This window comes from Rhodotorula paludigena, assembly GCF_050403205.1.
Source record: "Rhodotorula paludigena JCM10292 DNA, Rt_paludigena_JCM10292v1_ctg20, whole genome shotgun sequence".
Taxonomy (NCBI): Eukaryota; Fungi; Basidiomycota; class Microbotryomycetes; order Sporidiobolales; family Sporidiobolaceae; genus Rhodotorula; species Rhodotorula paludigena.
In genome coordinates, this window is record NW_027481438.1 from 260,010 (window position 1) to 277,047 (window position 17,038).

General features: G+C 64.6%; 6 protein-coding genes across 6 annotated transcripts; 3 read left to right on the plus strand and 3 right to left on the minus strand.

Moving 5' to 3' along the window:
* Nucleotides 1-244: 244 nt before the first annotated feature.
* JCM10292_003752 (uncharacterized protein) lies at nt 245-2,846 on the plus strand (the record flags this gene model as incomplete). Its single annotated transcript, XM_076649037.1, has 6 exons — nt 245-349; nt 414-599; nt 672-1,193; nt 1,261-1,419; nt 1,475-2,295; nt 2,354-2,846. 6 exons carry the CDS (start codon nt 245-247, stop codon nt 2,844-2,846), a joined length of 2,286 nt encoding a protein of 761 aa, XP_076505491.1.
* A 172-nt stretch (nt 2,847-3,018) lies between these two features.
* Nucleotides 3,019-5,250, plus strand: MGS1 (ssDNA-dependent ATPase MGS1; the record flags this gene model as incomplete). Its single annotated transcript, XM_076649038.1, has 7 exons — nt 3,019-3,031; nt 3,100-3,106; nt 3,164-3,593; nt 3,651-3,824; nt 3,887-4,430; nt 4,491-4,723; nt 4,783-5,250. 7 exons carry the CDS (start codon nt 3,019-3,021, stop codon nt 5,248-5,250), a joined length of 1,869 nt encoding a protein of 622 aa, XP_076505492.1.
* Nucleotides 5,251-5,372: 122 nt separating this feature from the next.
* JCM10292_003754 (uncharacterized protein) lies at nt 5,373-6,122 on the minus strand (the record flags this gene model as incomplete). The annotated part of the gene is made up of 1 exon (XM_076649039.1): nt 5,373-6,122. One exon carries the CDS (start codon nt 6,120-6,122, stop codon nt 5,373-5,375), a length of 750 nt encoding a protein of 249 aa, XP_076505493.1.
* Nucleotides 6,123-7,291: 1,169 nt separating this feature from the next.
* JCM10292_003755 (uncharacterized protein) lies at nt 7,292-8,902 on the minus strand (the record flags this gene model as incomplete). The annotated part of the gene is made up of 3 exons (XM_076649040.1): nt 7,292-8,385; nt 8,487-8,733; nt 8,825-8,902. The coding sequence occupies 3 exons, from the start codon at nt 8,900-8,902 to the stop codon at nt 7,292-7,294; spliced, it is 1,419 nt and encodes a 472-aa protein (XP_076505494.1).
* A 1,638-nt stretch (nt 8,903-10,540) lies between these two features.
* JCM10292_003756 (uncharacterized protein) lies at nt 10,541-12,747 on the plus strand (the record flags this gene model as incomplete). The annotated part of the gene is made up of 11 exons (XM_076649041.1): nt 10,541-10,694; nt 10,790-10,820; nt 10,912-11,085; nt 11,150-11,175; nt 11,232-11,446; nt 11,529-11,696; nt 11,761-11,821; nt 11,877-11,940; nt 12,006-12,346; nt 12,433-12,549; nt 12,611-12,747. The coding sequence occupies 11 exons, from the start codon at nt 10,541-10,543 to the stop codon at nt 12,745-12,747; spliced, it is 1,488 nt and encodes a 495-aa protein (XP_076505495.1).
* Nucleotides 12,748-12,991: 244 nt separating this feature from the next.
* Nucleotides 12,992-16,689, minus strand: JCM10292_003757 (uncharacterized protein; the record flags this gene model as incomplete). Its single annotated transcript, XM_076649042.1, has 10 exons — nt 12,992-13,597; nt 13,694-14,037; nt 14,101-14,243; nt 14,314-14,476; nt 14,555-15,049; nt 15,140-15,235; nt 15,330-16,081; nt 16,146-16,157; nt 16,221-16,244; nt 16,343-16,689. The coding sequence occupies 10 exons, from the start codon at nt 16,687-16,689 to the stop codon at nt 12,992-12,994; spliced, it is 2,982 nt and encodes a 993-aa protein (XP_076505496.1).
* Between the last annotated feature and the right edge of the window lie 349 nt (nt 16,690-17,038).

Here is a 17,038-nt window from a genome sequence, read left to right on the forward strand (position 1 = left end):
CAGCCGACTTAGCGGAGCTCGTCGTACGGTGCCGAACTGCACACGAGCAAGCAGAACAGGCTCCGTCCACCCTCGCTGCCTCCTCTGTCGCCTGCCGCCGCTTCCCGACTTCATCGCTTCGCCCTCCACATCGCATCGGCAACGCCCGCTGCAGCACTCGCCGCGCAACTGAGTGCTTCATCGATAGTCGCTGCTATCTGAGACGCTCTGCGCCGCTCGCCGCTTCGACCGAGCCGCCGGATTCATGGCAACCCAACGCGGGAGTCTCGACAGGTTGCTCGCGCCGAGGGGGCTGCGCAGCGAACGGCGCGAGAGTCTCGACGCCGAAGAGATGCAGGAGGAGCTCACGGTGCGTCTAGCACGCGTTCGCCCCTCCTCACACATCCCGCTCACGTTGGCCTCCCCACCTCCAGTTCCGAGCCGTCTTCGTCGGCCTACTCATCGGCGTCCTCCTGGCCTGCACGAACACCTACTTCGGTCTGCAGACTGGCTGGATCAGCATGATGTCCTTGCAGGCGTCGCTGCTCGGATTCGCCGTCTTCAAGGTCGTTCCGAAGTGTGGCCTGTTCGAAGGACGGCCGCTCACGGTGCACGAGAATGTGCGCTCGACTGTCGCCCCCTCACGAAGCGAAGGAGATGTTCGAGCGTCAAGCTCACCCGCGCTTCTGCAGATCGTCTTGCAAACAACGGCCGTTGCAACCGGCACTCTCCCCCTCGCCGCCGGTTTCGTCGGCATCGTCCCCGCCCTCGCGCAGCTCTCACCCGAACTCGACGGTGGCGCCGAGCCCCTCGTTCTGTCCGGGCGTGCCCTCCTCGCCTGGTCCTTCGCGGTCGCCTTCTTCGGCGTCTTTCTCGCCGTCCCACTCCGCCGTCAGGTGATCGTGCGCGAGAAGCTCGTATTCCCCTCGGGCACGGCGACCGCGCAGGTCATCGGCGTATTGCACGGCCGGCCGCTGATGGCTGGAGCCGCGGGCGTTGAGCAAGATGGCGAGCCAGCGCTGCGGCGAAGGCGTGCGAGCGCTCGGCAGCAAGAGGAGGAGGCCGAGGCGATGCTGCGGCAAGGTGAGAGAGACGAAGAGGACGAGCTGCCAGACTACGGTGCCAGCGGCAAGGCGGTCGAGGCGGAGAAGGTTGTCGACCGGCGAGCATGGCAGGCGCTCATGCTCAGCTTTGCTGTCTCGTCCGGCTACACAGTGCGTTCCGCCGGGTCGCGACGCTTCGTGTTCGTAAAGCTCAAGTTGACTTGAATCAACCCTGCAGCTCCTCAGCCTTGCGTTCCCATTCACCTACGCCATCCCCGTCTTCGACCTTTTCGTTCGACATGCCGCGCACGACTGGCTGTGGTGGTTCACCCCATCCTTCAGCTACATCGGTCAGGGCATCATCATGGGCTTCCCGACGACGGCCTCGATGAACCTCGTGCGCCCTATCTGCTCTCCCCTATTCTGTGCTTCGCTGACACTGTCCCATACAGGGCATGCTCTGCGGGTGGGCTTTCCTCTCGCCGCTGTCAAAGCACCTCGGCTGGGCGCCCGGTCCCGTCTCCTCTTCCGCCGACGGCGCGCGCGGCTGGATCCTCTGGCCCGCTCTGGCCATCATGACAGCCGAATCAATCCTCTCCGTCTCGCTTGTTGCCGTTGAGGCGCTCCGACCGTATTTCGACCGCGCGCGGGAGAAGAGCCGCACGGGCGGTGGGCTATTTGTCGGCGTTGAACGCGGCGGGGATATCGAAGATGACGAAGAGCCCGACTCGGATGATGAGGTCGATGTCGCGCGTCATGGTGGTCGCACGCATGCTGTGCGCGAGCGAGCGGAAGAGGAGTCCTCGCTGCAGGTTGTGCTGGCGGGCACGGCACTCAGCTGCGTGTCGTGCGTGCTGATCGTCGCGCTCGTCTTTGGCGAAGACGGAATCCGCTGGTGGGCGACAATCATCGCGCTCGTGCTCGCGAGCATCTTCGCTGTCCTCGGCGTTCGCGCGCTGGGAACAACCGACCTCAACCCAGTCTCGGCTATCGGCAAGATCAGCCAGCTCGTCTTTGCCGTCGTCCAGCCGGGTAGCGTCGTCGCCAACCTGGTGGCGGGTGGGATCGCCGAGGCAGGCGCGCAGCAAGCCGGCGACCTCATGCAGGACCTCAAGACTGGGCACCTGTGGGGCAGCAGCCCGAAGGCGCAATTCCACGGGCAGCTCATCGGCTCGCTCGCCTCGGTCTTCGTCTCGACCGGCGTCTACTGCCTCTACCGAAGGGTGTACACGCTTCCGAGCACCGCATTCCCTGTACCGACCGCTGCCATCTGGTGCGCATGACAAGCCGACTCGACCGTCGTCGCCTGGTCTGACTCGTGATCATCGCAGGCTCAATCTTGCTCGCCTAGTGAACCTGGGCCAGCTTCCGCCGCATTCAAAGGGCGCCATGCTCTTCTTTGGCGTCCTTTTTGTGGCACTTGCAGCCCTCAAGGCCTTCGGCAAAGTGCGACTCAGCGCGGCAGCAAGCGACGGCGTGAGCGAGCGCGCCGACGACGAGCGCAAGAAGTGGGGCTGGACGCGCTACATCCCCTCGGGCATCGCCTTCGCCGTCGGCTTCATCAACACGCCGTCCTTCTCGCTCGCGCGCCTTGTCGGCGGCCTCATCTCGCTGTACTACACCCGTCGCTCGAGCACGTCTCGCCCGGGCGCCGCATCGCACCTCGACCATTTCGGCCTCATCGTTGTCGCATCCGGCTTCGTCCTCGGCGAGGGTCTGTCGAGCGTGGTCGGCCTCATGCTCAAAAGCGCGGGTGTGGGCGGGCCGGCGAGCTGCTGGGGTTGCGACGTCGGCGGAGGAGGGTACTGTGGCGGATGTCCTTGAGGAATCGGTAGACCGGCAGGTTCTAGATTGACTGTATTGTGCAGGGCGCATCGCTCTCACCAGTGCGGCAGCGAGCGGTTGTACTTCCTTGATGAGGCTGTGCTCTCAGGTCAGCCTCATCCGCTTCCCGCCGATCGCACACGCCGGCTCTTCGAGACGATAGAGCGCTTGCATGAGTGCTTTGGGTGCGTTCGCGTGCTTCTCCGCCGCCACTACGCGCTGCTAACGCTTCCTCGGCTCACCCGCCCCACAGTCGAGTGGTCCGTGTTCCTCCTCGTCGCGCGGAGCTATCGGGCGAGCTCACTCAGTGCATGCAGTCCTGTATGCGGCAAGTTCGTCCCCGAGTCAACCGTCAACGTCCACCTCGACTTCGGCTGCCAGAACGCCTCGTCTTCGGCTCCTTCGCCCGCCCCCGTCGCATCCTCTTCTAAGCTTCCGATCGCGGCGAGCAAGTTAAAAGCAGCTCTGCCTCCAACAGCAAGTAGCAAGAAGCGCAAGGGAGCACCAACGAACGATGCCGACGCGCCTTCCTCCTCGTCCCCGGCAAGTCGACCCGCCAAGAAACCCTCTCGCTCGGCAACCACGACAACCTCGTTCCTCGAAGCCGCCAAGCCGCTCCCTGAGCTTATGCGGCCGCGCTCGTTGGATGGCTACATCGGCCAAGAGCATTTGCTCGCACCCGGAGCGTTGCTTCGCTCACTCATCGATGCCGACAAGGTCGGGTCGTGCTTGTTTTGGGGTCCGCCGGTACGCGAGTTTCGTCCTTTGGTCGTCAGGGTGGTCTCGCTGATTCGTTGAATGCAGGGCACCGGCAAGACAACCATCGCACGCATCATTGCCAAGACGACATCGAGCATCTTCAAGGAGCTAAGCGCGACGAATGCGACTATTACGCAGCTGCGCGAGGTGTTCACAGAGGCGGAGAATGTGCTCAAGATCACTGGTCGCAAGACGTTGCTGTTCATAGACGAGATTCAGGTGCGCCCACTGCTCGTCAGGTTGCTGCTGCAGCACGTGGACTGACGTCGACTCGCTCCCAGCGATTCAACAAGGCGCAGCAGGATGCCTTCCTTCCCGTTGTCGAGGCCGGCACACTCTCGCTCATCGCGTCGACGACCGAGAACCCTTCCTTCCGCGTCAATTCGGCGCTCCTCTCCCGCTGCCGCGTCTTCGTGCTACAGAAGCTCTCAAGCGATGATATCTTCCGCATCCTCGTACGCGCTCTGCGGATTCTGCACGAGGAGCGAACGGGCGAGACGCTGCCAGAACCGCTGTCGCAGCCGGCCGAACCCGTCAAGCCCGAGCCACAAGCAGCCGGGCCGGAAGATGCACCACGAGACGGACCTGCGACCTCAGCTTCTCTGTCGCCTTTGCATACCGACGATCCCATCTTTCAGCATACTGGGCCGCTCGACCCTCCGCTTCTGCGGTTCTTTGCCGCAGCAGCTGACGGAGACGCGCGGGTGGCGCTGTCATCCCTCGAGCTCGCGCTCGCGGCCGTCAAGGACGGCAATGGCGCCATCGACCGCGAAGAGCTCAAGCGGAGTCTGCGAAAGGCGCATCTGCAGTACGATCGGAACGGCGGTGCGTGGCGTTGTTTCCGCTCTCGTATGCCCGCTCGAGCTGAGATGAACTTGACCGCAGATAACCACTACGACACAATCTCGGCGCTGCATAAAGCCGTGCGAGGCAGCGACGCCGATGCAGCCCTGTACTGGCTCGCGCGCATGCTCGAGGGCGGCGAGGACCCGCTCTACGTCGCGCGCCGCTGCGTGCGCATGGCGAGCGAGGACGTCGGGCTTGCAAACCCAGCGGCGCTGTCGCAGGCGCTGGCAGCGTACCAAGCTACGCAGCTCATCGGAATGCCCGAGTGCGACGTGCGTCTCCAGATCTTGCGCGTACTTCGTATCCGACACTGATTCCGCTGTTCCCGTAGTGCATCCTTGCCCAAACGGTCGTCATGCTCGCCGAGTCGCCGAAGTCGGTCCGGACGTACAAGGCCTACAACGCCGCCAAGCGTCTCGTGCAGGACGCGGAGAACTACCCCGTACCGCTGCACATTCGCAATGCGCCCACGGGCCTCATGAAGACGCTCGGGTACGGGCGAGACTACCGCTACGAGCCCGGGTACGCACACCCCGTCTACCAGCCCTTCTTCCCGCCCGAGCTCGCCGGCACGACGTTCCTCCGCGACGACGACTCGCTCGAGGGCAAGACAGTTGACGAGGCGGCGCTGCGCGAGTGGGAGTGGCGCAATCTCTGCGGGAAGAAGTGGGACGGGCGTGAGGAGCTCGAGAAGCGGGTGAAAGAGCTGCAGGAGGCGGGAAAGGAGGTCAAGGTGAAGGGAAAGAACGGCGAGGGTGCAGAGACGAGCGGCGTAGTGGTCGCAGGTGACTCAGGCTGATTGCACCTGTCAATCTGCTACGAAGCGTATCACCCACTAGACTCTGCGCTCTCGTCCTAGGCCTGCACTCGCTTCAGAGACCCATCAAGCTGCTTGCGTCGCGCTCGCTGTCTGATCATCACCTACGGCTGTCGGCACCACCCGTTACACCGCTCGCCGACCATCCCAGCCCCCGTACCCGTGGCGCACAAGATCGTGCCCGTGATTCCGAGATGCGTGGCATGACACGCGGCAACGACATCGCGTGCTTGGTCGAGGTCGAACCCCGCTCGCCAGCGCGGTCCCGCTACGCCCGTTGCTCCGCCCGTGCCTCGCGGCTTGTCCGTGCCGCCCGTGTTTCGCGGCTTATCCGTGCGAGAGGAGCTGGCGAAGACGATGGAGGGTGACTCGCATTCGCAGACGTCGATACCCAACATCAGGACGTGGCTCCACCGGTCGTAGATGTAGTTGACGAGCAAGGCAGCGTCAAAATTTGCGTGCGGCCCGAACACGACGGTACTCAAGCTCGGAAGCGAGTCGATCAGGTCGAATGTGCTGTTCGCGAGGATGTCTCCATTGAGATGGAGGACCGACAGGTTTGGCAAGTTGAGCTGGACGTCACCAAACGGTGGCGACTGCTCACTCAGGCGAGAGATGATGCGCCGCGTGTCTCGCAAGCTACGGAAGTCGCCGAGGCCCGCAGCCGCGATTGCGCGCCTGCATTTGTGCTCGCCAACCCAGAGCGCGAGCAGCTTGAGTGTCGGTGGTAGAAGGCGAAGGTCGTCCATGAAGCTCGGATAGAAGTGCCACGACTCGATCGTCAGACTGGCGAGGCAAGCGAAAGACTGAAGGACGGGGCGGACGTCGGCAAGGATGCGGACATGATTGACCATGCTCACGTGGCGAATCGTGCTACTGCACGGGGCCAAGTAGACTGCTGGCTCGAGGTTGAGAGAGTCGGCGGGCGCTGTTTTGGCGAGCCCGTCGAGTCGTACGCGCTGCAGGCTGGGCAAAAGGCCAATGTCGGCGAAAGATGTTGGCCAATACGAATCGTGAAGGTCGAGTTGCAGCTGCAGGTCTAGCAGGCGAGGCCAGTGGGTGCGCTCTTCGAGGAACGGGCGGTTCAGCAGGCAACGGCAGAGATCTGCGCCGCGAATCGACAGCAGGCGAAGGTTGGACAGCCTGTGCGCGATGTCTCGCAGCGCCTCAGCGTGCTGATATGGCCTGAAAGATCCGGATACGACGTCTGTTATGCGATGTCAGCTCTGGACACAACCGGAAGGCACCGACGAGCGAATCACGCACTGGCCGTGCGTCGTTCAGATTCCGCATCCGCCCGAAGCAAATCCCGCTTCGATGCAGTATCGACGAGTATAAATATCTCGATCGATCGACCAAGCTCGGGTCTGCTGCGGAGTGCGCGTGCGAACTGCTCGAATCGCTCGGAGGTCACGGAGCATTGTCGATAGAAAGCGGCGAGCACGTGTGGGTGCAGGGTGCGAGAGAGACAGAGCTGACCGAGCTCTGGAACGCCTTCGTAGCTGAAGATCTGGACGAGGATGGGTGCAGGAAGACGGGACAGTTGGTCCTGGGAGGAGAGACGAGCCGAACGTCCGGGTCAAACAGCGCTTGCGAAGACCCGGGCGTGTATTCTATCCTTATCAGCACTCACCTGCTTGTGCAGCCGCACTCTGCGCCCGCTCGAGGCCGTCATCGATCTCGTCGTCGTCTCGAAGTCGCTCGAGCTGATGAAGCGGGAGCGAGGGAACAGCGGCTTTTCGGAGGCCCAGGAGGTCTCGCGGACTGGCACCAGGATGTAGTCGCGCAGGAACAGCAAGAGCAGCTCCTCGGAAAGCGTGAAGAGCGGAGTCAGGGTGAGCGGAACGAGTGAGAGATGCGGACGTCCCCAACTTTTGGTGACGGTGACGCCCTTGTGCGCTTGCTTTGACCCTTCAGACCGGTATTTCATGCCATGTAGAACCTCTACCGGGCCTCGCTGCACGCTGCGGGCGAGGCAACGGACTTGCTTCGCGGCACCGAATAACTTGTTGCACTCGACACATCACGTTCGCGACTGCCGACACCATTCGCGGCACCCACCAAGGTGCGTCACGCCGAGCGCACACGCAACCGGCCCCTCCAGCTCGATGCCGCCCTGTGCACACGCCTTGAGTATAGCCTTCGCGTCCGCCTCGCTGAGCCAGCCTGGCCACCGTGGCGACCGCGGCGGACGCGCAGAGGGCGCAGAGGAGGTCACAGCGCGCCGCCGGGGCTTGCTTAGCGCCGCGACTCGCGCCAGTGCGCGGTCTGCGGGCGTCTCGCACTCGCAGAGGTCGAGCGAAAGGCAGACGAGCTGTGCTGGCGGATTGGCGAGGAAGTCGAGGAGCCGAGGTACGTCAAAGGGCGCATGCGCGCCGAGTCGGAGGAGCCGAAGCCGGGGCAAGGTGCGGACGAGGTCGAAGGTGTCGGGCGTGATGACCGGCCCGTCGAGGGTGAGGATGTCCAGTTCCCGAAAGTGCCAGTTGACGGCGGCAAGCTTCGGTGCCTGCGACGCTACGAGCCGCTTCTCGTCGCCCGACATGCGAATTGAATCCCTGAACCCCAGCGGCATGTCGGTAGTCGTGGAATGGCAGTAGCGAGCGCCGACGTAGATGCCGAGGACTTGCAGCGTCGGCGGAAGCAAAGCAAGGTCCTGTACGAAGTTCGGATAAAACGTCCAGCCGTCAAACACGAGGACGCGGACGGAGGAGAGGGCTTGGAAGAGGATGCGGACATCGGCGAAGACGTTAAAGCACTCGCTGAACTCGAGATGAAGGATGCCGAGAGACCGCGCTGGCAGGTGTATCGACGGGTTGAAGTTCAACAGAGACGTGTGCATCGTCATGGCGACTCCGACGAAGAGGAGTTTCCGGAGCGTCGGGAGGTAGAGAAGGTTGTGGCACAAGTCTGGTGCGACATCGCCTCGGAGCGACAAGCCACTGCTGACCTCGAGCTGAACTAGACGCGGCCACGGGGCGTCGGCCTCGCGGAACTGTCGAGCGAGGAACACCTCGCAAAAGACGTAGCCGTCTAGAGAGAGCGCCTTAAGGCGCGACATTCTGCGGAAGACGTCCTTGACGCTCTCGAGCGTCGCACGCAGCGCATTGAGCGAGCTCCCTGTAGAAAAAGGCGAAACGTAAGTGGGGCTGCGGGAAGAGCGGCGGGAGACGGAGCCGCACCGACTTGTGTCGATACTCTCAAGCCTGCCTCATCCACACCCATGAGGTGAGTGAGCCCGTCGCGGAGTACAAGGTGACGAACGGCGAGGAGCACGTCGGGTCGGGAGCGAAGCGACGCCCCGAAACGCTCAATGGCAGCACGCGACGTGAGTTCAACGTCGACGTAAAAGACGACGAGCGCGACGGGGAAGAGGGTGCGCGAGATTGCGAGGTTGGCGGGGGTCAAGACACCCTTGTACATGAAGATCTTGAAGAGCACCGCAAGGGGGAGGGAGGAAAAGCGGTCCTGCGAAGCGAGAAGAGTCAGCAAGCAAGGCGGTGGGCTCGCTCGCCCGCTAGCGCAGTCAGGGGCGAGATCACGGGCATGACCGACGTACGTGGTGCTGTTGCTGCTTCTTACGCCTGCGCGTCGCCGCCATACTCGTCGCCTTGGCCTTCGTCGCCGTCTCGGACATGCCGCGGTCCGTTGTCTGCCGCGTGCTGGACCCGGCGACAGCGCGCTCGTGCGTGGTCTGAGAGGCCGCTTCGAACCGTGAAAGCCTCAGACTACACCCCACAGCGGCGTGCGAGGCACTGAGAGCGACGAGGAGCGAGCGGAACGAGGACAAGGGGCTGTCCTCGAGAGCGCAGACAGCGACCCTCTCACCCTTGTCCTCGCAGAACCCAGCATTCGAGCGACAAGCTACAGTGCACCCGACGAGCGCGAGCGAGACTACGTGCCCCGAACGAGACACCCGTGCCCGTCTCCCTCGTCGCACTCGCCCCGCGCGCACCGCACCGTCCCCGCGACGCGCACCCCCGCCTCCTCCGCGAGGCGAAACAGCTCCCTCGCAACGTCCGCGCCGCGAGCGAGAGCGCTCGGCCAGGCGGAACTGCGCCGCTTCAGAGGCAGGCACTTGCGTTCGACAGGCGCGCAGGTGCCCAGGTCGAGGGCGAGGCTGCGGAAGGAGGGCAGGCCGGCCGGCGGGAGGAGCGAGTCGACGTTGTGGGTGAGAAGCTCGTTTCAGCGCTAAGAGTGAGCTGCTCGAGGCGCGGGAAGCGGCGAATGACGACGAACGAGGCGGGGCAGACAATGTTGCCGTGCATCGAGAGGCGCTCGAGCTGCGGGAAGTCGAGCGGCGGCGAGGTAGGACCAAAGAGCGTTTGCGCGAGCGGCGTCACCCCGACAGGGATCTGGCTCTGGTGAGAGGGCGGAAAGGGGCCGTGGCCAAGAGCGACCGAGCGAGATGATGAGCTCGCGCGGCGTTGGCGGGAGACGCGCGAGGTCCTCGAAGATGCCGGGGTAGTCAGAGATACCGCTGAGGACGACCGCACTGAGGCCGTGCTGCATGTTCGAGAAGACATTGCGAAGCGCAGGTCCAAAGCCGGGCGGCACGTCAAGTCTGAAAGCAAGCAGCGCGAGCGAGCGGGGAGCGAAGTAGACGGCCGGGTCGCGTAGAAGAGGTGTGCAAATCGACGACAACGACGAGCTTTGCGTGAAATGGAAAGGCGGCTACGAGAGCGGCGAAATGTGCGATACGCTCGGTGGCAGTGTGCGAGATGAGAAAGAGCTTGCGACACAGGAGAGAGTCGTAGCAGTTGACGACGTCGGACTGGAAAAGGATGCGGCAGAGGGCACTCTCGGGCAAGCTGGTGCACTGACTCTGTTTGCAGAGGGGAAGACCAGAGGTGAGGCGCACAGCGATCCTCGACGTCAACACAGACGAGGCTGATTCTGCGGATTCCCGCCGTACAGGTCTCCAGAGAGTCTTCCATGTCTTGCGTCGACACCTTCCGGACGGCAGGAGCGGCGGTGGGTGACGCGAGCGAGAGGGACAAGCGAAGAGCTGATGGAGCGGAGGAACGAGAGCGCGGGGGCGTGCGCGACTTACTACCGCGCGACCACGTGCGTGTAGCGAGTAGCTTGCGCTGTTCAGCATCCTCGACGGAGCAGAGGGCGGCGAAACGACGGTGGCCAAGGCAAGCAGTGAGCGCAGTTGGTGTCGGCACGTGCCTCTGCCTCGCTTCTTCCAAAGGTGCAGCAGGCGACAGAGTGCAGCGCGGAGAGTGCAGGACAAACGCACTGCTCGAGTCTCGCCCTGCCCGCGCCCGCCATGCCGTCTTCGCGCGTGTCGTCGCCGAGCGTACCGCCTCCTCCGCCCGAGGACCACACGCCCCTCCTCCAAGCAGACACAGACGATGCGCCCCGCAAGGCTGACCAGCGCGAGGGCGCAGCGACCGTCCAGTCCTGCATCGCAAATCTCGCAAGTGAGTGCGCGCCTCCTCGCCCTCGCACAACCCGCCTTCCGCGGTGCACTTCGCTCACTCTCACCCTTCCTGCGCGTGCGTGCCTACGCCGATAGACACCATCATTGGCACCGGGTCCCTCGCAATGTGCGTCGCGCGTCCCTCCGCTGTCACGAGCCGACGAACTACGTGCTGACTGCTCCCGCTCGGCTTGCCTTCCGCGACGCTCACCATGCAGGGCCCACGCCTTCTCCGGCGAAGGCCTGATCCCGGGCATCATCATGGTCCTCGTGTGCGGATCCGCAGCAGCCATGGGCCTCTACCTCCTTACTCGTAGCGCCGCCATGGCGCCCCATCGCGCCGCAAGCTTCTCGAGCCTCAGCACCCTCACCTACCCGGGCCTCGCGCGGTTGTGCGTCGTCTCGGCTGTAATGATTTTCGTTGCTCAAGAAGGCAACTGACGCTTGATGTCGCAGATTCGACTTTGCCGTTGCGCTCAAATGTGTGCTCGCTCGCCTCACCTCGACCCTCGTAATCCGTCTCACGCTTCCCTCGCAGGCTTCGGCGTCTCGATCTCGTATCTCATCGTCATCGGCGGCCTCATGCCCAAAGTCGTGCACTCGTTCAACCCGGACCTTACCAACACGGTCCTGCTCGACCGCCGACTGTGGATCCTCCTGTCCATGACGCTCCTCTGCCCGCTCGCCTTCCTCCGTCGCCTAGACAGTCTCAAGATGACCTCGTACATTGCGTTGTGCGCGATCGGCTACCTCGTGCGTGGCGAGTCCTTGCAATCGTTGCGGGACGTGGACTTCTGACCTGGACTCGCATTTGTACTCGTTCCAAAACGCACAGGTCTTCATCGTCCTGTATTTCACCTTTGTCGACCACGACGACCTTCCGCCGTCCGGCCAGTTCCAGTACTTCCGCTTCGGCCCGTCGTTCGTCCAGAGCCTCCCCGTCCAGATCTTTGCGTTCACGTGCGCGCAAAACATCTTTGCCGTCTTCAACGAGCTTCGATCGGTGCGTCACAATCTGCGCCTTGATACAAGGCGCGCTCTCGAGCTGACGAGATGGCGTTGGGCAGAACACGCAAGCTCGCCTCAACCTCGTCATCGGCACCTCGATTGGCAGCGCCGCCGTCATCTGTGCGACCCGCGCCTTGCCTTCTACTCGAGCGACACTGACATGAGTGGCCCGCAGACGAACTCCTCGGCATCTTGGGCTACATGACGTTCGGAGCGGCCGTCAGCGGTAACCTGATCGAGTAGGTCGCGTCCCGCCCGCCTCGCCTCGTACCACAGACGGCTGAACCGCGCTCGCTCCTCGCAGGATGTACCCGCGCACGACGCTCGTCTCGATCGGCCAAGTCGGAATTGTCATCCTCGTCCTCTTCAGCTACCCGCTGCAGCTGCACCCGGCGCGCGCCTCGCTCGACAAGTTCCTCTTCCCGCACCGCTCGGCATCCGGCGACGCTCTCAACGACAACGGCGACCATGACGACCACGCGAGCGGCGACGATATCCCGCTCGCGCGCTTTGTGCTCGAGAGCGCGTTCCTTCTCTTTGCCACGTTTGTCATTGCCATGTTTGTCTCGAGCCTCGAGGTCGTCCTCGGCTTTGTCGGCGCGACGGGCTCGACGACGATCTCGTTCATCCTCCCTTCCGTCTTCTGTGCGTTTGCGGTTCCTGCTGTTCCGCCTCGCGCTCCAGCACTGGCAAGCTCCCTGCTGATCCGTCGATTTCCACACCACGCACAGTCCTCTCGCTCTTCAAGGACTCGCCCAACCCGCGCGACCGCCGCCTGCGCTACATCGCCATGCTTCTCCTCGCCTGGGGCGTCGTCGTCATGGTCGTCTCGCTCTCGCTCAACATCTGTGCGCTCCCACACCTCCTCTTCCCGCTCTCGTATACAGCTGACGCGACTTTCGCGCGCAGATCACCTCGTCCAGCAGCCCGAACAAGGCTCGCTCCACGTCCTGGGCTACCTCGGCGGCAAGTCGGCGCCGCACCCGCTCGACGCAGCCGCAGCGGCGACCGATGCGACGCTGCTTCAGGATGCCGTGCGCCCGTGAGCATCCAGGCAGTGCGGTCCCTTCCCCTCGTGCTTGTTTGTCCGCTCCGCGCGCATTGTTGTACTCCTCCTTTGCGAGACACCCCTCTGCCGGTCCCACCGCTGCATCGCTAGACGACCTCCTTCTGTGCTTTCTCTCGTCGTGCGCATGCGGAGAACGGACGAAGCGGAAGAGTGCGGGGGAAGAACGTCCGTCTGATGCTGAAATTGCGTGCGAGGGTTGCGAGAAGTCCGAGGAGCGTCTACTACGCCAACTCGTCCTCGGCGACATCGTCCTCCGGTTCCGGCTCGACGAGCTCAATGTCCGGCTGCTCGTCGTTGTCTCCAGCGTCCTCGCGCTCGACGCCTTCCTCGCTCCGTCGCTCCTCGACCTCCTCATGCCCCGCCGCCCTCCCTCCTCCGCCCTTCTCCCCCTGCACGATCGCCCTCACCGGCAACCCCGTCGTCCCTTCTGCCGCCGCGGGGATCGCAACCCCGTCGTCCTCCGGATGCTGCTCCGGCGGCGGCGCCGGCTGGTCCGCCGCGACGCGCGTGACGGCGCCCTCTTGCCCCGCCCCCCCGCCATCATGCTCGACCGGCCGCTCGCGCACCTCGGCGTCGTCCCGCTCCGGGTCGTCGACAAAGAGCGGGCCCGCTTCGTCGTCGTCGCGCGCCCGGACGGGCTGCGCGTTCCCGTGCGCCGCCGCCGCGTGCGGCGCGTCGGGGACGGCAGAGGACGCGGGCGCCTTTTCGACGGGCTCGAAGCCGGCGCGGCCGGGCTGGACGGCGGGCGCGACGGACGTCGCGGCGGAGGCGGAGGCTGCGGCGTGCGCGTCGAGAGCGGGCGAGGACTGCGGGTGGTAGTCCGAGAGCTGCGCGCGGGGAGGTTCAGCGAAGCTGCATGAAGCGCGCGCTCGGCTCGACTACAAGAGACACAGACGGCCGAAGCGGAGACTGCTAAAACGCACCTTTTGGTGGAAGTCGGCGCACGAAAAGTCCCAGTTCCTGCCCCACTTTTTCGCGCGCTCGCACTTTGCCCTCGTCCAGTCCCCGGCGTACGCGAGCGGGCTGAGCGTCCACCACGCGCACACGGCGGCGGCGACGAGGGCGACGACGGCGTAGAGGCGGACGCGCGGGCGGAGGCGCGCGGTCGCGAGGTCGAACGCGGTCGCGGCAAGGAGGACGGCAAAGTAGAGCGCGGGGAAGTAGTGGTGCAGGAAGAGCTGGCGGCCCATGAGGAAGAAGGGGAAGTAGTGCAGGAACCAGCCTGCCGTGAGGAACGTCGCGACGCGGTCGTAGAAGACGACTTGGGCTGCCCCGTCGAACTGTGGTCAGTTCGGGGCAAAGATAGTGGAGCCGAGACGAGGGGACGCACAGTGCGCAAAGTCCTTGTATCCGCGTTGTGCGCGCAGGATCAACAATGCGCGCACGGCGCCATACGACAGGACGGCTAGCGTCGAGAGAGCCCACACGAACGGGTTGCCGATGAGGTAGACCTGGTGGTGCTCCTTGACCCAGCTGCGCTCGCCCACCGCCTCGTCAGTCCCACTGACCCACTCACACGGAAAGGCAGTGGAGGCACACGCACAAGTTGATGCCGCGGAGGAGGAGCGGCCAGCTGTGCGGGCGCGAGTCGTACGCATGGCGGTCCGTCAGGCCCTGGTTCGTCTGCCACATGACGCCCTGGAGCTCCCAGAACTTTTCGAAAAAGCCCGGGCGGCGGTAGTTGACCTTTTTCGCGTCGGGCGGGACTGTGCGCACGAGGCCATGCATGCCGGGGTTCAGCGAGGCCCGACTGCAGGAGAGACGGAGGGGGGAAAAGGACGTACGCATGGCGTGGGTGTTGGTCTCGACGTACCACAGGGCGTTCTCGCGGCTCGGGTTCTTGTTGCACGTGACCTCCTGCTGCTCGAACCCCCAGTCGGGGAGCTTGACCTTGTGCGAAAAGAGGTAGCACCCCGTGAGGGCGTGGCGGAGGCGGAACTTCGTGCGGAGCGTCTCGAGCTGGCGTTTGGCGACGCGGCCCTCGCTCGCGACCTGGTCAATCTCGACGACCCAGTAGTCGTTGGCGTCGCCCTCGAACCCTTCGAACCCGTACGCCGACACCTCGTTCTGGTAGTCGACCTCGGTGATGGGCGCGCGCAGGTCGTGCGAGTGCAGCTTCTTGTGCGTAGAGACGTGGTGCAGCACGATCGACGTGTGGTCCGGGATCGGGCGCGCGGGCGCGTGCGTCTCGGGGTCGGGGATCGACGGGTCCGACGTCGAGTTGAGCACGAGCCAGACGTTGTTGTCGTCGCGGTGCGGGTACAGCGTTACCTGTTGCTCTGTGGCGTCGCATGTAGCCCAGTAAAGAGAGGACAGGTGAATGTCAGCGTGGGCTGCCGTCGGGCCTCACAGCGCAGCGAGAGACGCACGCTTGCTCCCGCCCGGGTAGGTCGACGGGTGCGAGTGGAGGTACCCTCCCTGCGTGTGCACGTGGCGTATGGTGAGGCGCGAGCCGATCATGACGTCTGTGAATCGGAGTTGGACGGGGAGGTCAATCGTCTGGGCCAGGTCCGGCGCGGAAGAGTGCCCAAGCCTTCAAACCGCAACTTTGCGACTCACCAGCAAACGTGTCGGCCATTCCATGCCCGCGCAGCGTGTGCTGAAACTCGGAGCTCATGAACCCGTCTCCGTCGCCCGAGTTGCTGAGCACGGCAAAGTGGATGGCAAACATGGCCATGTAGAACGTGGCGGGCACGGCGATGAGGCACAGGGCGCGGGCGGCAAAGTGGCGCGCGAGGAGCGGGATCGGGACGCGCAGGTCGCCGAGGAGGAGCCACAGCTGGACGACGGTGTAGAGCCCGACGGTCGCGATCGTGAAGAGGCCGACCCACTTGCACGAGACGACGGCGCCGAGGGCGAGGCCGGTCAGGGTGAGCCAGACCCACCAGCGGCGCGAGAAGGGCCCGACGCGGCCGGCGCGGTCGCGCGGGACGTCGTTCTCGTTCGAGAAGCCGATCCAGAAAAAGATGGCGAGCGCGGTGAAAAAGATGAGGGGCGAGTCGAGGAGGATGAAGCGCGACTGGGTGATCAAGCCGTTCTCGAACGTGATGAAGAGGGCGCCGAGGAGGGCGGTCGCGGCGCGGAGCTGGAGCGCGCGGAGGGTGAGGTAGGTGAGCGGGATGAGGGCGAGGCCGAGGGTCGCGGGGAGAAGGCGCATGGCGATGTAGGGGACGTGGTCGGGCCCGTACTCGCGGCCGATTTCTTTAAAGTCGAACGAGCCGCCTTTGAAGCCGAGGACGTAGGCGACGAGCGTGATGAGGAGCTTTGCGAGCGGCGGATGCACGTCCATGAAGAAGCGCGACTGGATGTACCTGTTGCGAGAGGGTCAGTGCGTGCTCGCGGCGGTTGCACGGCGGAAAAGGAGCGCGAGCGCACTTGTTTGCGAACCTGCGAGGGCGAACGAGGCGGTGTCAGCTGCGGTTTCGGAGGGTGAGCAAACGCGCGACGCACCCGCCAAAGTGGACCTCGTCAAAGCTGTAGGTGCGAGAGTGCTCTGCGTCAGTCGCTAGCTTCCACGAGCGATGCGCAGTCGGTTGCTGCGCGAGACACGAAGCGCGAGGCGGAGGACGCACACGACGCTCGAGGGGCGGCCGATCTTCCAGTAGCGCACGACGGCGCCGAGGAGAGTGAGACCGAGGATGACGCGGGACTCGCCGCGGTCGAGGTCGAGCCCGCCGCCGAGGCGTGCCCATGGTGAGCGGTGCGGCGGACGGGCCTTGAGGTCGCGGTCGAGCGAGAGCGAGGGTTTGCGGGGGCGGGTGGCGAGGGGCGTGGGCTTTGCGGTGGTGGGCGGGGTGGTGGTGGCGGTGCGGGCGGGGCTCGAGTCGCGGTGGAAGGGGTCGACGGTGGGCGGGTGGGGCGGATACGAGGGGGCAGAGGCGGGCGGGTGGGGCTGCCTGCGTGCGCGAAGGGGTTCCATTCCCGCGCGCAGCCGAGTGTGCACTCTTGGACGCGTCTAGAGCCTTGGTAGAGCGAGCGAGAGAGGGAAAGCGCAGACGGAGATGGTCGTCGCTGCGTCGCTCGAGGAGAAGGAACGCGCCCTCGACCGCCGCCCCCTCGCCCCGCCGCACCGAGCGAGCAAGCGAGCACTGCAGAACAGCTTGCACACAGTCTAGCACTCGCCTCGATCACCCACCCACGCACGCGCACCCGAAGAGGGACTTTTTGTCACCGCTCTCATCAGCCACACTCGCCTCTCTGCTCGACCCTCGGCCTCACTCTGCACTCGAGCCGAGCAGCGCACAGACTCAACCAGTCACAACCACCGC